The following is a 20516-nucleotide window of genomic DNA, read 5'->3' on the forward strand; positions in this document are numbered from 1 at the left end:
AGAAAATCAGTAACATCAGATAACAACCCAAGACTAGAACACAGGACAGAGCAACCAGCTATCAACCCAGATAGGGAAGTCACAAAAATAAATCAAAGCTAAAACATTATAAATAGGGAAACAGAGACGTCAATATGTAAAAGGTGACAACATTAAAACAAAAAAGAGGGACTAAAAAAATGTAGTCATAGATCTTTCATGTGGATAGGAAGTCAAAGCGATATAAAGAAATAAAAGATTGGTTTAAACTTAGAAAAACAATTAAAGGCAGTAGAAATTGCCAAATCTTCGGAAGAGATCCTACAGTGTTCGAGGTTAGGAAGATCCTGCAGTGTTCAAGGTTGGGAAAGACTGGTGTAACCAATTCCACATCATGAAGACCTCCCACTCAGGTACTGAATAGTCTGTCAAAAGCTCCTTTAAGACTTTCAGGAGAAGCTGTATGGCTTTTAGAAATATTTAAAAAATAAAAATAAAAAAGCCTTTAGCCAAATTGGAAATACAGAGGAAAGTCTATATTCAACATACCTCATAATTAGACTATCAACCCTAAAGGTGCTAAAGATGTCAAAACAAGGAGCACAGGTAACACAAAGCTGCCCTTACCCTGATGTTGAGGCTTCATTGCCGATGACCAAAATAAATTCAGAGCAATCTTTTAGACTCTGGATTGAAGATGTTTCAGACATAGACTGTGATTCTAAACACAAAAATGTTAGAACCTGAGGGCAACAAAGTGTTAGGTGTTGTATACTATTGTCAGTTTTAGAGCACTGTACATTTAATTTAGTTTTTTTTGAAAAGCTGTATTAACCCTAATAGTACTCCTTACAATTGATAATCTTTAAATCAAAGAAATAGAGAATTATATTATTTCTAACTTTTCAGCTTTTCCTCACTTCTTCCTGTCTCAGGTACCACCATTATTTTCTAGTTTAAAATCTGAGAACACAATATTTGGTATCTGTTGTTCAAGCTGAAGAGGTGTGAGTGGTTGTGTTTTTTTAAAAGTAAATCTCTTTCACCACTATTCACACGTCAACTGATTGTCTGTGCCTTCAGACAGTCTGGACTGTCGCAGCTGCTGGTACCACATCCTATAACATCCTTGGTTGCCCTGTCAGTAATAATTTACTCCTGTAAATCTTACTACCTTATTTTAATGGTGAAATATCTCCTAAAAGGAGGAGGTGGCATTATACACACAAATATAGAAGACATTTTTAACCTAATCGGAATAGTCACCAGAAAAATACACTTGATTCCAGCTGAAAAATTCAGTATTAAAGTCCACAATTGCTGGCTCTTATGAAGACGATGTTAATCTATTACTCACATGTGTCACTTCCATATAATGAAATAATTAGCTGGGAAATTATATTTGCATTCTCAACATTTTTGCACAATAGGAATGTCAGTATAATTAGGTATTCACTACAATTTTAGGGAACTGAAAGTAGCAGCTTTGTGTACAAGGGAATATTTTTTCTTTCTCTTCATTTGTTCCATTCTCATCTTGGCAATTCACAAAAACATGTTTAAATAGAGCCTTTCAATGGAGGCCGTCCCTACAGTGTGCCATATTAAGGTAATTGCCTAAAAGATGAGAAGATAATAATCACATGGGTAGTCAAAGCCTTTCTGCCAAGCTCTCTGGAAGCCACTGGGCTATGCCTTAGGCTCCAATTACTTGTTACACTTTTGTATATGCCCTTCATTCACATTTTCCTTTCCACTTCTGTTGTATTGGGCTTTGTCAGGCTGAACTATCCAACAGGGGCAGCTCTTGATCACAGCCACCTTTCATTTAAGAAGAGCAAACACCAATCCATTTTGGCAGGTGCAATTTTCTAACACATTCAGAAAACAGTTTGCCAGAGAATGTCCTAACAAACTGAGCTCTCAATAATGAAGAAAAGAGAATGTTTAAGGTTATGGATTATTTTTCATCCAACCTAGGAAAGACTAAGTTAGAGCTCACTTTCTTAAAACCAAAAACAAAACAGAACAAGTGTTAAGTCTTTTGTGCTTTAAGTTCAGTTTGCAAATAATGACTAAATTTCTCCTTTGCAATTCACATTTCACATTCCCTCCAAGGGGCTTATCCTTCCTTAGTGTTTTCACATAGGACCTACTAAGGCAGGTAGGATTACAGTACACTATTTTTGGAGACCCTGCAGCTACCTTCTTTTATAATTGTTCCTTCACCGTTCTAAACTGTATTCTTAAACTAAGGTATCACTAAGTGGACCTGACCTGGGATATGTTTATTGCCTGATAATGTTAAAAAATACAGACAAGTGAAATCTCTCTCTTTGAAAATCTTTAAAAATAGCATAAGCAGTGATCCATCCTGGTGAATCTCTGTCCTTGGCGTACCAGGCAGAGTTACTCTGGAAGAAGGACGCTGGACTCGATTTGTAGAGGGTCCCAATATATTTTCCTAGGTGTCCAAGCTGAATACATACAGAGAAGATTTAAACAGATATATTTCCATTTCCATTTCTATTTCCGTTTCTCAAGGATTAGTGTTCTGACCTCATTTTTCTTTTCTCTTAGATTAGAGGCAGTCGGAAATGTTCTAAGGCGGTACGCTGGGGTGCTTCTGATCTGAAGACAATCGTTTTAATAGTGGAATGATCTAACGTTTATCAGTGTGTGAAAGAGGTTCATATCACTAAAAGGTTTCTTTGAATTTTTTAATTTTTTAATTTTATCTATTGTCCAGCTAAAACTTTAGAGAGAAGGTGCCCCAATCTAAGCTAAAACTACAGTGAAGGTTGAAGTGTTTTTGTTTTAATCATTGTAGCAGGATTTTGAGAGTTCTCTTCATGAACAAATACATATATTTATTTTTAGACTCTTCAGAGAAGGTACAAATATAAAACATTGAGAATTATCAGTGATCTGCATAGCTACACAGTATTGCTTGGCCTTAGCTTGTACTCCAAAATTCTGTAGAATATGATTCTGTGCTAAATGTGTTTTAAACTAAGTACCTTGACGTGACTTCTCCATTCATGCATTCGAGTGTAACTGATTATCCAGCAAGCCTGAATATAGTGGTGTGTATGTCCTTCAGACTATGGTCTAGTGGATTAACCCCAAAACTAAACCCACTGCTACTGAGTCGATTCCTACCCTATAGGACAGAGTAGAAGTGCCCCATAGAGTTTCCAAGGAGCGCCTGGTGGATTCGAACTGCTGACCTTTTGGTTAGCAGCCATAGCTTTTAACCACTATGCCACCAGGGTTTGAGATGGGTGACAAAGAAGTACACAGTCACAGGAGTCATTATGGCTGAAGTCTGGAGACAAAAGAGCTAGGTTTAAGTTCAGGCTCTGTACCTAATGGACTGTGCTGTGCAACTTTGGGTACATTCCTCACCTCTCTGAGCCTCTGCTTCCTCATCTGTAAAATAAGGAAAACAGTACACTGTCTGGCAAGTACCCGAGTCATTACTATTATCAATGAGATGATGTCTATGAAACATTACTCTGATTTATAAACAATCACATAGACACAAAAGATTAAAGTGATATCTTATAAATGATAAGAATTTGTTACATATCCGTTTGGGAAATGTGATTCTTCAAAATTCTTGATGGTTTTGTTTTTCTAAATATGTCTATCCAAAAAAAATTTCTAGTATGTTACTAGATATTTAGATCTAACAAAAGGAAAAAATTACTCTCCTTTACATGAAAAAAATGGGCAATTTTCACAAACCACTTTTCCTCTGTCTACTATTATGTTCTCTTCCCTTTGACTTTTCCTAATCCAAATGACAAAACAGTTTGATTTCCTTCCATTTGGCTCTGCAGGGCATAATATAGTATTTTGCAGAGCTTTGGCTGGGGGTGGCGGGGGGGACACCCAGCTATGCCAGTGAAGGCGGAGAGATGCATACCATACATTCTCCCAGTCCTCAGTTAATACCTGGAGAGTTCCCCAAAACACATTTACAAGTATTTACCCTAGCACTGCCTCTGATTTCATGGGGTAGTGCATCTCATTGATGAGTTTTATTAAATGAAACTATAGGAATCCATAAAAGCAAATTACATTCCTGTTTTAACTAGTAATGGAAATTCTGTCTAATTTCAAAATAGCTCATGTAATGAAACCACTTTAAATCACTGTTGAAAAACCTGGTTAAGCTTTTAAAATCTGAATTGGTTATATGTTTTGCTGTGTAGGATATAAAATCTCTTTAGAAATTGATTCTAAGAAACTCGCCTTTAAGAGAACTCTGAAACCAAAGCAGTTCAGACAAACTGCCGGTTGCTAGGGGCAACCACAGCTTCTAGAATGAGTCATTGCAAATGCAAGACAAGAATTTGGTAAGTGGAGGCAAGAGTGAAGTCTTCTGAAAGAAAATAAGGATGAAAAGTCCTAATCTTCTGTTTTAAAAAATACATGTCTGTGTGTTTTTGTTTCTGTTTTTTACACAAAATAGAGAGTAGAAAAGTCAAAAAGAATTACAGATGTTGCCTAATTGAAAAGGAAGTTAGAAAGCCAGACCAAGACCAATGCTATCAGGTGACAAGTGGCACCTTAAGATACCACAGGATATGGGTTAATACCTATAGCAATGGTCTGTGAAAATGAGTCCCAGAGAGAAAGACTCTCAGGTTGCACTCACAACTGTGTCCTAAGATTCTGCTTCTCATTTTCCTGCCCATTCCTCAGTCCCAAAGTAGACATAGCTTTAGTACTACCCATGTGTGGCTTCTGGACATTGCTTTTCAGAGCACAACAGAACTCACCACCCACTGGTTGCTTTCTAGCATTGACCTTGCAGGCCTGCCAGTATTATTCTGCCCATTCATTCCTCAAGCCATCTTCGCTAGTCCATTCTTTGACGTTTATGGTTTAGTCTAGCAGAAACACAGAAAAACCACAGTAGTCAGAAGTGGAGGACAAACTTCCAGCAGGGCTGCTGATTACCAAAAGACCTAGTGTTCTTGGAATTTCCTGAGAAAAGCCTCACTCACAGACAATAATTCAGATTTGATAAAGAAAGGCTGTAGGCAAATCTACAGATAAAACTAGTATGTGATTAAACAGAGAATGCAATCATTAAGGACTAGTAAGAAATTTGTCAAGTAAGTTATATTGGAATTTCTTTAAAAGACCCTTCTGTATGTATAGACTTAAAAAATATACCCTTTAAATACACGTTTGAATATTATTACATTTAGCTATCATAATAAAGGGTTATGTTCTTGTTTTAAGAAATATTGGAAAAGTATGGTAATCCCCTTCCTCCAACCAGGTAACTATGACTATGGTGTGGCTCATTCGGCTATAACTAAGGCACTGGACTGACTTGGCAGTGGTTTGTTCTGTCATCTAAATACTTAAAGGGAAACAATTGGAACCTCTCTTGAGTGCTGAGCTTATAAACAGTCATATTAATAGCCTACCAAGACATAAGCTCTAAATTTTAGAATTCCACTATGTACTACAAAGTTCTTCCACTAAAAGATGTGATTGAAATTGGAAACGGCTTCAGAAGAAAGTTTTCTAAACTTTGGCTCAATAAGGGTTTAGATGAGAGGTTGGTAAACTACAGCCAGTGGGCCAAATCTGACCTGCTGCCTTTTCTTGTAAATAAAATTTTACTGGAGACACAGCCATGCTCATTTGTATAGTATTGCCTATGACTGCTCTTGTACTACACAATGGCAGAGTTTAGTAGAGCAACAACATGGCCTGTAAAGTCTACAATATTTACTATCTGGCCCTTGACAGAAAAAAATGTGCCAACCCCTGGTTTAGAAAATGGAGTAAAGATGAGGGAAAAAGATAGCTTTAGGCAAATTAAAACAGTGCTGATGATTCAAAAAGTGGTTTGCTGACTCTATAACTTAGTAAGTCCCAAGCACATGTGATAGGACAATTTAGATCCAAAGGCTCTGACCCATATAGGTCACTTGTGAGCCCAAGGCATGAAATCTCAGTTTGGATTTGTATATCCCGGCGTGCCTACCTGATTTCCTTAGAAAGTTCGTGCACTATGGAAACCAGATATGCCATAGGTCCTTCCAGGTCAAATCATAACCTGGTTGGGAATAGGAAGGTAATGAAGCAGAAACTAGCCATGCCTAGTAGGCAAACCCTAGCAAGCTAATAAAACTCAAGGCCTTATTCATGGTTTCAGAAATGGAAACTAAACGAGATAAGATGCCAGACACAGTAATTCATAATAAATGTTAGTGTTTTGGCAAAATCTTCTCAGAACCAACCTTAAAAGACAGTTGCCTTATTTGGGTTAGTAATAGTAGCAGAGTTGGAGTCCCTGGGTGGTGCAAACGGTTAAGCACTCGGTTGCTAACCAAAAGACTGGAAGTTTGAATCCACACGATCTACTTCTGAAAAATTACAGCCATTGAAAGCCCTATGGAGTGTATTTGTACTCTGAAATACATGGGGTCACCATGAGTTGAAATCACTCAATGGCAACTGGTTTGGTTTTTTCTTTTCTTTTTAAAATTTTATTTATTTTGTTGTTGTTGAGAATATACACAGCAGAACATCCACCAATTCAACCATTTCTACATGTACAGTCCAGTGACACTGAGTACATTCTTCAAGTTGTGCAACTATTCTCACCCTCCTTTTCTGAGTTGTTCCTCCCACATTAACATAAACTCACTGCCCACTAAGGTTCCTATCTAATCTTTTGAGTTGCCATTGTCACAATGATCCCATATAGATTGTTCTTAAAAGGGTATAATGCTCAAGGCAGATATTCTTTACTAGTTAAGCTAAACTATTATTTGGTTTTAAGAAGACTTCAGGGGATATTTTTGGTTTAAAGTTTAAAGATTATCTCAAGGCAATTGTTTCAGGGGCTCATCCAGCCCCCATGGCTCCAGAAAATACACAGTCTATGAGAATTTGAAATTCTTCTCTGCATTTCCCCTCTTTTGATCAGGATTCTTCTTTAGAATCTTTGATCAAAATGTTAAGTTATGATAGTTGGGCACCATCCAGTTCTTCTGGTCTCATGGCAAAGGAGGCAGTTGTTCATGGAGGCAATTCGCCACGCATTCTGTATCCCCATCCTATTCCTGACTCTCCTTCTTCTTCTGTTGCTCCAGGAGAACAGAGACATATTGTTGTACCTTGGACGGCTGCTTGCAAGTTTTTAAGACCTTAGGCACTGCAGAATGAACTAGGAGGTAGAACAGAAGCACTAAACATGTTATTAGGCCAGTTAACTGGGATGTCCCAGGAAACCATGACCCTAAACCTTCAAACCAAGGAACCAAATCCCATAAAGTGTTTGGTTGTACATAAGTAGCCTCAGCAGCTTCTTCTTCTTCTTTTTTTTTTTTTTGTCATTGTAAATATATCTATCACACAACTTTTTCCAATTCACTTTTTTACAGGTGTACAACTGTTGATAGCAATTACAATAATCAGCTGTGGTTTTTTTCAAATCAGAGCAGAAAGGTCAGCACACTGTATTGGGCTGCAACCAACACTCAAGAAAAACTTCACCAGTATCTGAAACCATAAGGTTCTGTAAGATAAATACTACCCAGAACTCTAGTTCAGGTCTTTCCATCTCAGGAGCATGGAAAGATTCCATTCTAATCAGCACAGCCAGTCATTTTCCTTTAAATTATTTCTATTCTCTTCTATGGGGGAGGGGGGAGCCAGTTAAGAAGGATCTCTTCTAAAGAGAAATAAAGGAAAGAGGTGACTCAAAGCCTACTCATGTTCATTCACAAGGTAGCATAATGTGATTGTCCTAATATCAAAGGGAATATTTTGCTAGCTCTGCCCAGGCTGACATATATCTATATATAATTACTTTATATATATAAGATTCTCAAGTCCCACATTCATAATGAAACTCTACACAGCAGAAAGCAAAGCAAAAGAGAGCCCTCCCCCTGCCTCCTCCCCCTTTTTTAAACAATAAAATCCACAAATTCTAATGGGACCCCAAAGAGCTCCTGGGTGTACTGTAGAAGTTTTGTGAATGTTGGAACTACCAGGGCTCCAAACCAAGAACACACTGAGATAAATGAAATATAAACCAATTTTGTGATGTGATCGACAGACTAATGCAAATATCTAGGCACTGAAAGAAAAACACAGGATGGATAAAAGCCCAGCAGTAATGATTGAGACAATAACCTCTGATTAGTGTGCCTACACTGCATGAAATATTAAAGATATAAGGAAGGCAGTGCTGGAGACACAGTCCAGACACAATTATGCTGAATGGGTATATCAACTCCATTGTTTTTACATCTAGAGCTGCACATGAGTACAACACTGTTCCCACTCTAGTAGTGTCACCCTAGCTAAATTAACATTATGTAGAGGCAATAGGGTTGGGAAAACAAAAATGCCAAAGAAACTCATTTGCCCAGATAATATGAAGAAGCATTTCTAATATATTCTTTTATTTTAGAGTGAAGGAAGAAATCTAGTGTGGGTTAGGAAGTTGAAAAGAACTTCACTACTAACAGAGGCTAGCATTACTGTTTATTATATAAGTAAAAATACAATTTTATTCCTCAACATGGCAACAGAGGAAATTCTGACAAAACATTACACATATTCATTTCACCTTTTTCTGTTTTAGAGCTGGATAGAGTTAGAATAAACTGATGTATTTAGAATGAACACACTTCCCATCCTTCATTTAATAAAGTCTATTTAAAATATCGCCTTTATTAATGACTAACAGAACACAGCAGTGTTCATAATTCCTGTAATTCAATTGCCAGGAGTTTGTGCAATAAATCAGGAAAAGGTTAAAATATTGCTCATGCCAGAATAGAACATATCAATCTATTTTATTTGATTACCTTGTGTAATGAGGCTTTCTCAAGGCCAGATTACCTTACTCATTATAATTATGTCATATCATATTTTTGCTTAAAATGGAAAAGATTGAGAAAAGAAAAAACCAGCAATCCAGTTGAAATTATACTAGTTCCCCTTCCCCTCCAACTTCTTTGTACATTTTAGGACATGAGAAATGACATCCTGCTCTCCTTCCAAGAGTAGAGAAAAAAGTAACACTGTTCCCATGAAAAGCAGATTAGGCAAATGGCATCTGGACAATACTCATGTTATTCACCGATTTGAAGATTCAATAAAATATCTATAATATGTTTTAGTTTCAAATCTAAATTCCACTCCCACAAACAAACTGTTAAAAATCACTAGGGCACAAGAATATCCTTCTGTGTGTGGTGACGTTTCCTTCTTAGTGAAGGCAAGCTGAATTCCACCAATAGGGAAGTTCATATTGAAAAAAATTTTTTTATAAAGTCTATAAACAAGATCACAAAAGCATTTTCTGAAGTCTTTCATCCCTTCCAGAATAATCTCTTTTCTGGGCATAAGAGAAATCTCCCTCCCAAAATCCTTTTGGGGATCACTCTTGCCTCTGCCCCTGTTTTGACTCCAGCAGCCCCCAACCGCAATCTGAAGTCTATGCTCCATGGAGTCAGCTGTGTTTATGAGTAAGGCTGCATTTCTGTCTCCTGCTTTTGCTGTCGTGTTCCTCCAAACTGAAATAGGGTCACTCCAACCACTAACAGCCCCACAAATCTCATGCAGGGTATAACACCCTTCAGCCTCCCTCAAATCATAAGGCAGAAGATAGAGTGAAGGTAGTCTCAAGACAAGGAAGCAGAGAAGGGTAAAAGAACAAAGGCCATTAGAAGTGGAGGTAGAACTTTTCTTGTGACTCTACCTTGAAAAATATAAGAACATGACACCCACAAAAATGATTAAAAAATAAAAAGACTGATAATACCATGTATTACCATGTATGCTGCTGGTCTAGGTCTTGCCAATGGAATGTGAGCAAAAATAATGTGAGCCACTTCCAGAATGGACCATAGAAACATCCCACATACAACTCTTACACTCCCCCTGTCTGTCAATTGGATGTTGATGCCCAAGGTGATATTAAAAATCATGTCTGAAGAGTTTGTCCTCCTGGATCACTGAATAACCATGTGGAGCACAGCCCTTTTGCTGACTGGATGTTAAGTGAGCAAGAAATAAACTTCTATTATGTCAAGCTACTGAAATTTTAGGGTTTATTTGTTTCAGCAGTTATCATTATCTTATTCGGAACAGAGGATCGCTCTGTTGTGACTAGAGTGAACTGGACATTGTTTGACTATCTTCTGGCATTAAATAATGCTATGGTTTGTGACTTGCTTATTATATTTAACTTTTAAGTTAAATTCAGTCACTCCAGAAATGATTATGCTCTTAACAATGTTTCTACCAATATGGTAATCATTGAATCCAGAATAAGTCCTTCACAATTGGCTATATCATGTAAAACATGCAGAATATCTTTTTATAGGTAAGACAAAGAGCTATCCTAAAACAAGAACCCTATATTTTCCCTTTCTGGAATTTCTTTTTTCCATTCCTGAAAATACAATACACACCTGCCACCAAATCTCTGTACACATTTGTATGAAGGCAACATGGATACCGTCAAGATAAACCAGCTCTGTTAATGTGATTACATGTCCCTTAGAGATAGATATCCCTGCCAACCTCTTAGAAGTTTAAAATCAAGTCATTTCTGCCTGCATCCATGCTATAGTGCTATAAACTCAACATGCTATAAACCTTCTTTTCCCAGATCTAAGGAATGTCAGTGGTCAATGAAATTTCAAGTCTGATCCTTTACAGTTTAAATCCAATTTTTTTTTTCTTGGAGTACAGTATATTATAGAGAATAAAGGAACTAAAGAACAGTTATTTTAAGTATTGTATTTTCTATGGTGTTCATGATGTACAAATCTTAAAGCTCCTCCACAAAATAATTCAGTTACTCCTCTTGCCCTTAGGATAAAGTCCAAACTTCTAAACATGATTTATAGTTCTCATTCAGGCTCTGGTTTACCTCTCCACTCTATGCTCCCACCACTGTGCATCTGGCATTCTGTGCACAGCCAGTCTCAAGTACTTTCAGTTTCTCCTTTATGCTGTGCTCTCTCTATCTCCAGCTTTACACATACAGTTTCCTCTGCCAAGGAAGAATATTTACCTCCTCCCTGCCAACTCCTTTTCCGTACCTTACTTCTACTCAGTGTTCAGACCTCAGCTTAAATGTCATTTCCTTCATATAGCTTATCCTGACCTCCCTCACCACCCAAGACCAGGTTAGGTGAACTTCCTGTGTGTGCCATCAATACCTTATTACTTCACTATCAGAACTCTTAACACATTATACTGTAATTGAAATTTAGTGGTTGGTCTCCTCTACTAAATTTCAGTCTCCATAAGGCCAGGTCTATCTTTTTTAATGAAGCTAAACCAAATGCCTAACATAGTATATGGAATACAGAAGATGCTCACAAAATATTAACTGAATGTTGCTGAATCAAGAACAACTCTTACCTGGTGTTCTAGTCTACCACAACATACAGATGATAATGTTACTGACCCATCAACCAAAAGACATATGTCTTGAATTATCTTATCCCTTGAGGCTAAAAGAACTGAAGTAGTGAAAGAGTTGGCCAACAGGTATAGGCTTTCCTCTGGACAGTAAATAATCACACTCAGTGACCAAATTTATGACTCTGAACTCATTACTCTCAAGCTCTAAATAACTGAAATAGGGTATTAAACACTCACTCTGTGTAAAAGGATCAAAAATGATATAAACACAATTTACAAAACAAATTAACCCGTCTCTGATTTTGATCATTTAAATCTGTAAGATGTGTTTATTCTAATCTGGAGATGTAGGGAAAACAATCCAGCAGCAGCAGCAACAACAGCAACAACCAGACCCTGCTCCTCTGCCCGAACACCACTGCTCAGCAGCACACCCATTGATTTGGGATTCCTCTTTGAACTAACATTTGATTTGATTCAGAGCATTGCTGAGCTGTAAATTTTGCTCCCACAAAGGTTTTCCTTGACATTAATCTCCTTGTCCCCTACCTACAACATGATCTTGCATTTCTAATCATGACCCTCCACCATCACCTTTTTGCCTCAAGCTTCACTCTTGCCTAATCACAGTCAGTGTCAAGCCACACTGTCCTCCACAGCCCCAGGTCTGAGATCTCTGGTTGCTACCATTCCCACTGCCATATGGAAACACTCCTGGCTAATGCAAGGCTTCAAGACTTGACTTTCAAATTCCGGGGCCTTCAGGAGGATTTGGAACATTGAGGTACGGGGATGGGCTCAGTGGAGAGAGAAAATGTCTACCGCTTGCTATTTCACCAGCAAATACAAGTATAATACAAGTAAAGAGATGTTAAGAAAATGGCAGCATGACAGTTGGGCTTTTTATAAGGCCACAGACCATGATGTAGAAATGGAAAAGCCCTTTGCTCCACACCATAGCATTCTCAGTTCATCTGTGCCTTCTCACTTATAGGGCTAGATGAGGAAGGTTTTTGCAAGGGCTGTTTGCCAGGGTCAGCCTACATCAAAGTATTGTTGTCGATGTTAAATGGGATGATAGAAGGAATTTTTAAAACAAAAACACTAATGCTTTTGGTTTACACATTTCAAATGCTCAGTGATCTGTGGCTGTACCTTGTGTAACTGGTAATATTGGAAGGCACCGATTCCACCTTGTTCCTCCGCAGTCCAGAGCACCAAGCGCAAAGTCCTTTTTGGGCGCAGTCCTAGGAAAAATAATAAAATAAAACAAGTATAATTGATACTTCAGTTGATTTTGGATATAAAAAAAGCTGGCAGAGCCCCTCTGCATTCTGGAAGAAGGAGGGAATCAGAGGCATTCATCATGAGCCAATGTGACTGCCTGATTCAGGGTGTGGCTGACACAGCAAAGGAGCAGCCTCAGGGCTGATCTCCAGGGCAAGTTAGTGGGGGCACGGGTTGTGACAAATGCTGTCTGCAGGATGGGAAGGGAGAGCTTCTAATCACACCCTAAACTGAATATCCTGCCCAGCAGGACCCAATGGATGGCCAAGTTAGATGGGATATTAGATGGTGTCCAGGAGAGGCAGTTAGGAGGTCTTAAGGCAGATAACTGGAAGCCAATGGTCTGTCTCTACTTCAAGATAAAGTGCATAGGGGCTTACTTTTTAGTCTAATTTTACAAGTATAGCTAGGCACCCACGCTGTCCTCAATGACTGCCCACAGCCATTCTCCTCTCCTACTTGGAAATATAAGGTCATTCACTTAAGGTCAATGAAAATTAATTGAATGAAGACAACACATTTTATTCGCCTTGTTACTGCATAAACAACTTGGTGGCAATTATATTGACTTGAGAAATACAAATTTGTATCCTGGAGTTAGAGCCATTTTTAGTGACTATGTCAGCTCTATAAAAGTTAACTACAAGGAAGCTCTGTTTCCCAAACTTAAAAAAATAATAATAATGGTAAAACAATATGTTAAAAGTGCCACTTTGTGACCAAGAATTAAAATGTTTTGATTTCGGACCTAAGGATGTTGTTTCTGAGAACTAACAAAGGCAGAAAAGCATGAAGCTGGGCTTAAATCTTGTTAAGAGGATCCATCCTCCTGCCTCCTCACAGGCAAGCCATAGGGCAGGAATGAAATGCACTTTGAGTGGCTCTGAAACGGATACACTACAAACATCAAGTATCACCACCCAAGTGTTGCCACTGAGGTGCGTGGCCTTTGAGGGAGAAAACTGGTCAGCTGCAGCCCGGATGATGGAGCTCCAGCCTACCTCCTCAAGCACCAACGAGTACTCTCTTTTGATAAGCTCAGCCCTAAGGAGCTTAAAAGGAGCTACATTGTTCACTAAACTAAACTCCCTCTACATTGAGCATTTTAGCATAATTAAAAGACCGTAGGCTTAGGATGCAGGGTGACCAGAGTTCGAATTAAAGCCTAGAAAAGCAATTTCCACATACAATTCTTCAGCAAATCCACTGGCACTTCCCTCTAAGTAGATGTAGAATCTAAGCTCTCACCTCTGTTACCACTCTGGTCATCTCTTGCCTGGATTGCTTCAGTGGCCTCCTAACTGGTCTCCTTGCCTCAGTCCTTGCCCCTCTGCAGGTGATGTTCCATGCTGCAGCTAGAGGATCCTTGTAAAACCTAAGCCAGATCCCGTCATTTCTCTGCTCAATACCTTCAAAAGCTAGGATGTAAGTTTCTGGAAAGCAGGGATTCATGTTTGTTTGTTTTTTTTTAATTCACTGCTATGTCTCCACTACCTGGATTATTTGGCACATAGCATTGTCGTCCTTGTTAGCTGCCCTCTAATTGGTCCCTGACTCATGGTGATCCCAAGCATAATGGCATTGAACAATTGTGATCTATAGGGTTTTCAGTGACTGATTTTTTTAAAGTAGATCACTAGGCCTTTCTTTCTAGTCTGTCTTGATCTGGAAGCTCTGCTGAAACCTGTTCAGCATCATAGCAACACATAAGCCTCCACTGACAGATGGGTGGTGGTTGTGGTGCATTGGCCAGGAATCCGGAATCGAACTAGTGTCTCCCGCATGGAAGGAGAAAATTCTACCACTGAACCACCACTGCCCTCATTTGGCACATAGTAGGTGCTCAGTAGTTATGTACTGAATGAGTGAATGAAAATCTTGGTGTCATACCCAGAATAAAATTCAAGGCCCTTCACTACCTCCCCAGCCTCATCTCCTAAAACTCTTCTTCTAACTCACCCCCAGGCAAGGTGTTATAGTTGAAAAGGCAGACAGACCTGGTGAAGCCTGCCATTATTAGCCCCTAGCTGTGTAATCACTAAACTTCAACACCTGAAAAGCGGAGAAAACGATGCCTATTCCATAACTATTTCATGGGGTGGCTGTGAGGATGATATAATGTATGTAAAACACCTCTATGCCTGGCATGTAATAATAAATGAACTATCCAACTACATAAAGGATATCCAGGCACAGAGCATATACTTTGACCCCCAGAGAGAAGAGGAATTTCTTACAAAGGCATTTGAGTGCTTGGTAAAGAAGAATCCTGGTGTACCACTGCCCTCTCCGCAGAATTAAACCACCTGCTCACATGCACAGCACAAACTTTACAAACTGTTGACTCAGAATGAAATTTAATCAGTGTGGCTTAAGATTACAATCTTTGGTTTCTCTAAAAGAAATGTGCTTAGAGTCAATTTAAATCAAATGGCACTTTGCTTCTAACATAGCAAAAAATAACAAAGGATAAAGTACTATCGCTTACATGCTACAAATGAAAATTCTAAACATTTTTAAATCCATAAGAAAGGGAAAAATGCTTTCTTATTAAATATATCTGCACCTATGGGCAAAATGGAACCAAATTATTAAAATGATGGAATTCTCTAAATATGGATAATTGGACAGTTAGCACAGGCTAGAGAAAATTCCCTTTTTTTTTTTTTTTTGAAAGCAAAAGCCTTGAATATCCCTATAGATTTGGTGTTCCACTTGAAAGTCATTATTGCACAGGATTAGTGTCCTTCACTTTTCAAATCAACCAGATGGCCAATGATGTCATGTTAAGATAATAAAGAAGTAATCAGTTTGAAGTGAGAAATGCTAAGGCCTCAAAGCCATGACAGCATAGCTGTTGGTGTATAGCTGGCCCTGAAAAGACAAACAGAGCCTCCTTCAAGCCCCTGAGAAGCTCAGTACATGTCAGCGTGGACCACCAGCACCTGCAAAGTAATCAATGCCAAGGGCCTGATAGAAGCACTAGGAACCAGTGGTTTAGCAAATACTGGACTTTTCTCTAAAGTCTCCCCACTCTGATGTACTCATTGTCCCTGAACCTAAGTGGAATGTATGGGATTTCATTCACTGACTAGACCCTGAACCTAGTGTGGAGTTCAGGCCCCTAGGCCACCTAAGTCCATAGACTGGCCATGGTGTCTGAACAAGCTATGTTTGATTCCTGTCTCTGCTATTTCCTAGCTCTGTGACTTTGGATTAGTTGCCTAAACTCTCTGAGCCTCAGTTTCCTTATCTATACACTAACGAAAATAATAATTGCCTCATAGGATTATTAAGAAAATTGAGACAAGGCAAATATATATCAAGAACACCTTTGTTAATATAGAATGGGTATATCCAGCCAAGGGAAAAAATACACACTTCACCTACCTATAGAAAAACACCTAACCTCCTTCTGTATGAAATGTTCCCTCCATCCCAACATGAAACATATCCAAATCCTAACAAATAGACAGGATTCTTACTTTTAAAGTGAGAGTCAATCAGAGTTTTTATTTTCTGAGTGAAATAAAAAAAAAAAAGATAATAAATTTGAAACCGAGTAATGTCATTTAAGAATGACTATATTTATCATTTTTAAATGACAGAATTTGTTATACATTTCAAACACAACCTAATTTCAAAAGCCAAGAATTTCAGACTTAAAAAAATAACAATAACAATAGTAAGAAAACAAAGTGATATGAGGTCAAATGCAGGGGATTCATCTTGTAGTCAAATTGGGGTAAACGAGCAGCTCAGTCATAACCCTCCTTCCAACTCTGCCCTGGCTCAGTGGCCTACAGCACTAGCCCAAACAAGCCAGTGAAAGAAAGTCCTAGAATTGGAGGTGAATGCAGGACCCTGGTATTAGTTGGAAAGAAGTCAGACTTCACTGAGGTTTTGTCAGAGGATAAGTAATTGATTCTCTCATAGATGTATAGAAATGAGCCAGAGATTCCCTATTGTTGGCAGTCTGAATCCACCCACAGGTGCCTCCGAGGAAAGGCCTGGGGATCTGCTTCCGAAAGATCATAGCCATTGAAAACCCTATGAAGTGCAGTTTCTTCTCTGAAATACATGGGCTCACCATGAGTCGGAATTCACTCAACTGCAACTGGTTTTTGTTTGTTTGTTTGTTTTTTGGTATATTTTCATCTCACTGAGAACAGTAATAATGCTATTGGGAAAACAGCGCCTATGAGAAAAGGTGAAAAAACTCGGACTTTTTTCCCCCATTACTATCAAATTGAAAGAAGAGAAGTCTGGGAGGTGACTATCATTAAGCAGGTAAATTGAAAAGGTCAGTTCACTGTCTTACATTTGCACCAAGAGTGAGGCAAAGCAAAATAAACTTGACTTTCAGCAGAACAACTCAGATTAATCCAACCTTAGGATAGCTTTCCCAGATCATGAATTCTAAAGAACACTAAGTGTTAACAATGTGTATTGACCCAAATATCCATTTACCCTCAGTTTCATCCCTCCTAGAACTATGTATAAATACTATTCTTCCTTCTGTTACCTGAGTAGGCAGAAAAAAAACAACTTTCTCTTACAGTAAACATACTCACTTCTCCACATAAATATAAAAACAAAAAAAACCCATTGCCGTCAAGTCAATTCTGACTCATAGCGACCCTATAGGACAGAGTAGAACTACTCCATAGGGTTTCCAAGGAGCAGCTGGTGGATTTGAACTGCCAACCTTTTGGTTAGCAGCCAAGCTCTTAATCACTGTGCCACCAGGGCTCCCTATAAATATACTAGTTCATAAATATACTTATTTTCCAAGCCTTCTTTAATAACAGTTCAAAAAAGGATGCTCACACTTAAAGACAATTCTACTCCTGCAACGAACTTGGCTAATACAAGAAGTATAGTATATGAGTTACAGAAATAAATAATGGCATGTTAGCATATAAATTGAATGTGAAGAGGAAGTAAAGCATAGTGGTTAAACACATGGGTTTGGGGGTTAAGACCTATTTCCACCTTGGGAAAGTTACACAATTTGTCATATATGAGCATATTATCATTGATTTTTTAATAGGGAGCATGGGTTAGACAGAGATTAATTATTTTAGTGAAATAAATTGCAACTACTTCTCTTTATAGGCAGGAACAGAAATTACCTTGAAGATCTTTCTTCTTAGAAGAATTCTTTGATTTTTTTTTTAGTTATGTAATATGGTTGCTAACCAAATGGTCAGCAGTTTAAATCCACCAGCCACTCCTTGAAAACCCTATGGGGCAGTTCTACTTTGTCCTATAGGGTCGCTGTGAGTCAGAATTGACTTTACAGCAACAGGTTTTTACATGTAAAGCAGTTAGGTATTTTGGGGGGGGGCGGTATTGGGTCAGAGCAATAGCATGGTTTTTAAACTCCATCTTGTGAGATGCTAACTCTTGAGCAACCTGAACATTGGGCAGGAAAGAATCAATGTGTAAAAGAAACCCTGGGCCTTTTTGGAGGAAGCCCCAGTGCCTTTACCCTGCTTCCTTAGACTGGGGACAGGGAATGAAAGACCTATTGGATCAGGGTGACGCTGACTAAAGCCCTAGGAAGGTCCCAGAAGTCACTTAAATAAAATGACCCTGATAAAAAGGGTGAGTCTGGTCTGTTGACCTGGGCTGAACACAATGGCCTAAGGTTCTAGAGGAAGGGCTAATTTCAGCCTAGCATGTGGCCTATTCCAGAAGCTCCTCCAGGCTCAGCCACCCCGGCACAGTGGCAGAGGTGGATTAACCAGAAAGCAAGGTATACACGGGCTTACTTGTGTTTACTTACTGATCTGTAGTGAACAATTTCACATGGGTTTCACCACAACGGTGAAAAACAGGTGAAATTATTCACTACAGATTAGTAGACCTGTTGCCGTCAAGTGGATTCCAACTCATAGTGACCCTATAGGACAGGGTAGAACTGCCCCATAGGGTTTCCAACGGGTGGCTGGTGGACTCAAACTGCTGACCTTTGGTCAGCAGCTGAACTCTTAACCACTACACCACCAAGGCTCCACAGATTAGTAAGTAAGCACAAGTAAACCCATACGTACCTTGATTATTGGTTAATCCGTCCCTGCACAGTGGTTATGATTTAGGGAACAATGGCTGAGGATGGGAATGTAAACAAAGGGAGCCTATAACCTTAATGCCCAAATTGGGTACCACTGTGGCTTAAGCCAGGCCTGGACCTGAAGTACTTCATTCAATGCACAGGATAAGTGATACCACGCAGCAGCCAGAGGCGGATACACTTACTGGCTTCTGGAGGAGGACTGGTGTGTTGGGGCTCAGTAAAGTCCCAGGATTCATGAACAATTTAAGGGTGGGAAGGAGAGACCTCAAGCAGAGATAGTAGGCTTCCTGCTAATAAGGTGTGTGGAGGCATGGGTGATTAACTGTAAAGGAGATTAAAGAGGTGTAATCATATTTATAACCTGTGTTTGTGGAACAGGTCATAACAGTTATAATTTCCATAATTCAAACGAAAACAGTCCTACCTCATTATAATGATTAGGATTCTATTAGCCAGGAAAATCACTATTAATCATTTCTGAAGTAGGAACACTGTGATTACCAGTGTGTGAAGGCCATTTCTGGCCCTAACCTGTTTTTTCACTCTTCTCTCCTGCTCCTGCTCCTGCCTCTCATCCTAAGCTCTGGCCACATCACGTTTCCTACCAGCTCCTGAACATGCCACACTCTATCAGATCTTTGGCCCTTTGCATATGCTCCTCTTCCGATCTGGAATGCCCTTCACCTTTTCCATCTGGCAAACTCCTATTCATTCAACCAAGCCCAGCTCTAATATTACCTTCTCTGGAAAGGCTTTCCTAAATCCAAGATAAAGTTGGCTGCTCCTTTCTCAACGTTCCTCTAGAATGCCATACGTATCTGTTTTCATTCTCAACCATACTTAAATGTTGATCTTCCCATTAGACCACTAATTCTCTGGTCTTACTCATTTTTTTTTCTCACGATCCTAGTCCAGGGCCGGTATTTAACACGTGCTGAGTAAAGGCTTATTGACTTATTGGCTTACCGACTGATGAAGAAATTAATACATACATATGTATTAATTAAGGTGATCCAATCGAATATGGAAATTATCAAACAATATCATTAATATCACACACAAGTAATGGATTATACTTCAACATAAAGAAAACAAAAATCCTCACAATTGGACCAATAAGCAACATCATGATAAATGGAGAAAAGATTGAAGTTGTCAAGGATTTCATTTTACTTGATCCACAATCAACACCCATGGAAGCAGCAGTCAAGAAATCAAAAGATGCATTGCATTGGGTGAATCTGCTGCAAAAGACCTCCTTAAAGTGTTCAAAAGCAAAGATGTCACCTTGAAGACTAAGAGGCACCTGACCAAGCCATGATGTACTCAATCCCCTCATACGCATGCAAAAACTGGACAATGAATAAGGAAGACTGAAGAACTGATGCCTTTGAATTGTGGTGTGGGCAAAGAATATTGAATATACCATGGACTGCCAGAAGAACGAACAAATCTGTCTTGGAAGAAGTACAACCAGGATGCTCCTTAGAAGCAAGGATGGCGAGACTATGTCTCACATACTTTGGACATGTTATCAGGAGGGATCAGTCCCTGGAGAAGGACATCATGCCTGGTAAAGTAGAGGATCAGCGAAAAAGAGGAAAACCCTCAACAAAATAGATTTACACAGTGGCTGCAACAATGGGTCAAGCATAACAATGATTGTGAGGATGGTGAAGGACTAGGCAGTGTTTCGTTCTGTTGTACACAGGGTCTCTGTGAGTTGGAACCAACT

General features: G+C 39.0%; 1 protein-coding gene across 2 annotated transcripts in view; it reads right to left on the bottom strand.

Annotated features, from left to right (window-relative positions):
• Positions 1–20516, bottom strand: part of CPQ (carboxypeptidase Q) — a 537063-nt gene that overhangs the window by 95042 nt on the left and 421505 nt on the right. For both annotated transcript variants that reach the window (XM_023726056.1, XM_004370753.2), the window contains one exon: positions 12568–12659. In XM_023726056.1, coding sequence (XP_023581824.1) covers positions 12568–12659 — 92 coding nt within the window. The remainder of the gene's footprint in view (positions 1–12567; positions 12660–20516) is intronic.

This window comes from Trichechus manatus, unplaced genomic scaffold (genome assembly GCF_000243295.1).
Source record: "Trichechus manatus latirostris isolate Lorelei unplaced genomic scaffold, TriManLat1.0 scaffold00009, whole genome shotgun sequence".
In the NCBI taxonomy this organism is placed as follows: domain Eukaryota; kingdom Metazoa; phylum Chordata; class Mammalia; order Sirenia; family Trichechidae; genus Trichechus; species Trichechus manatus.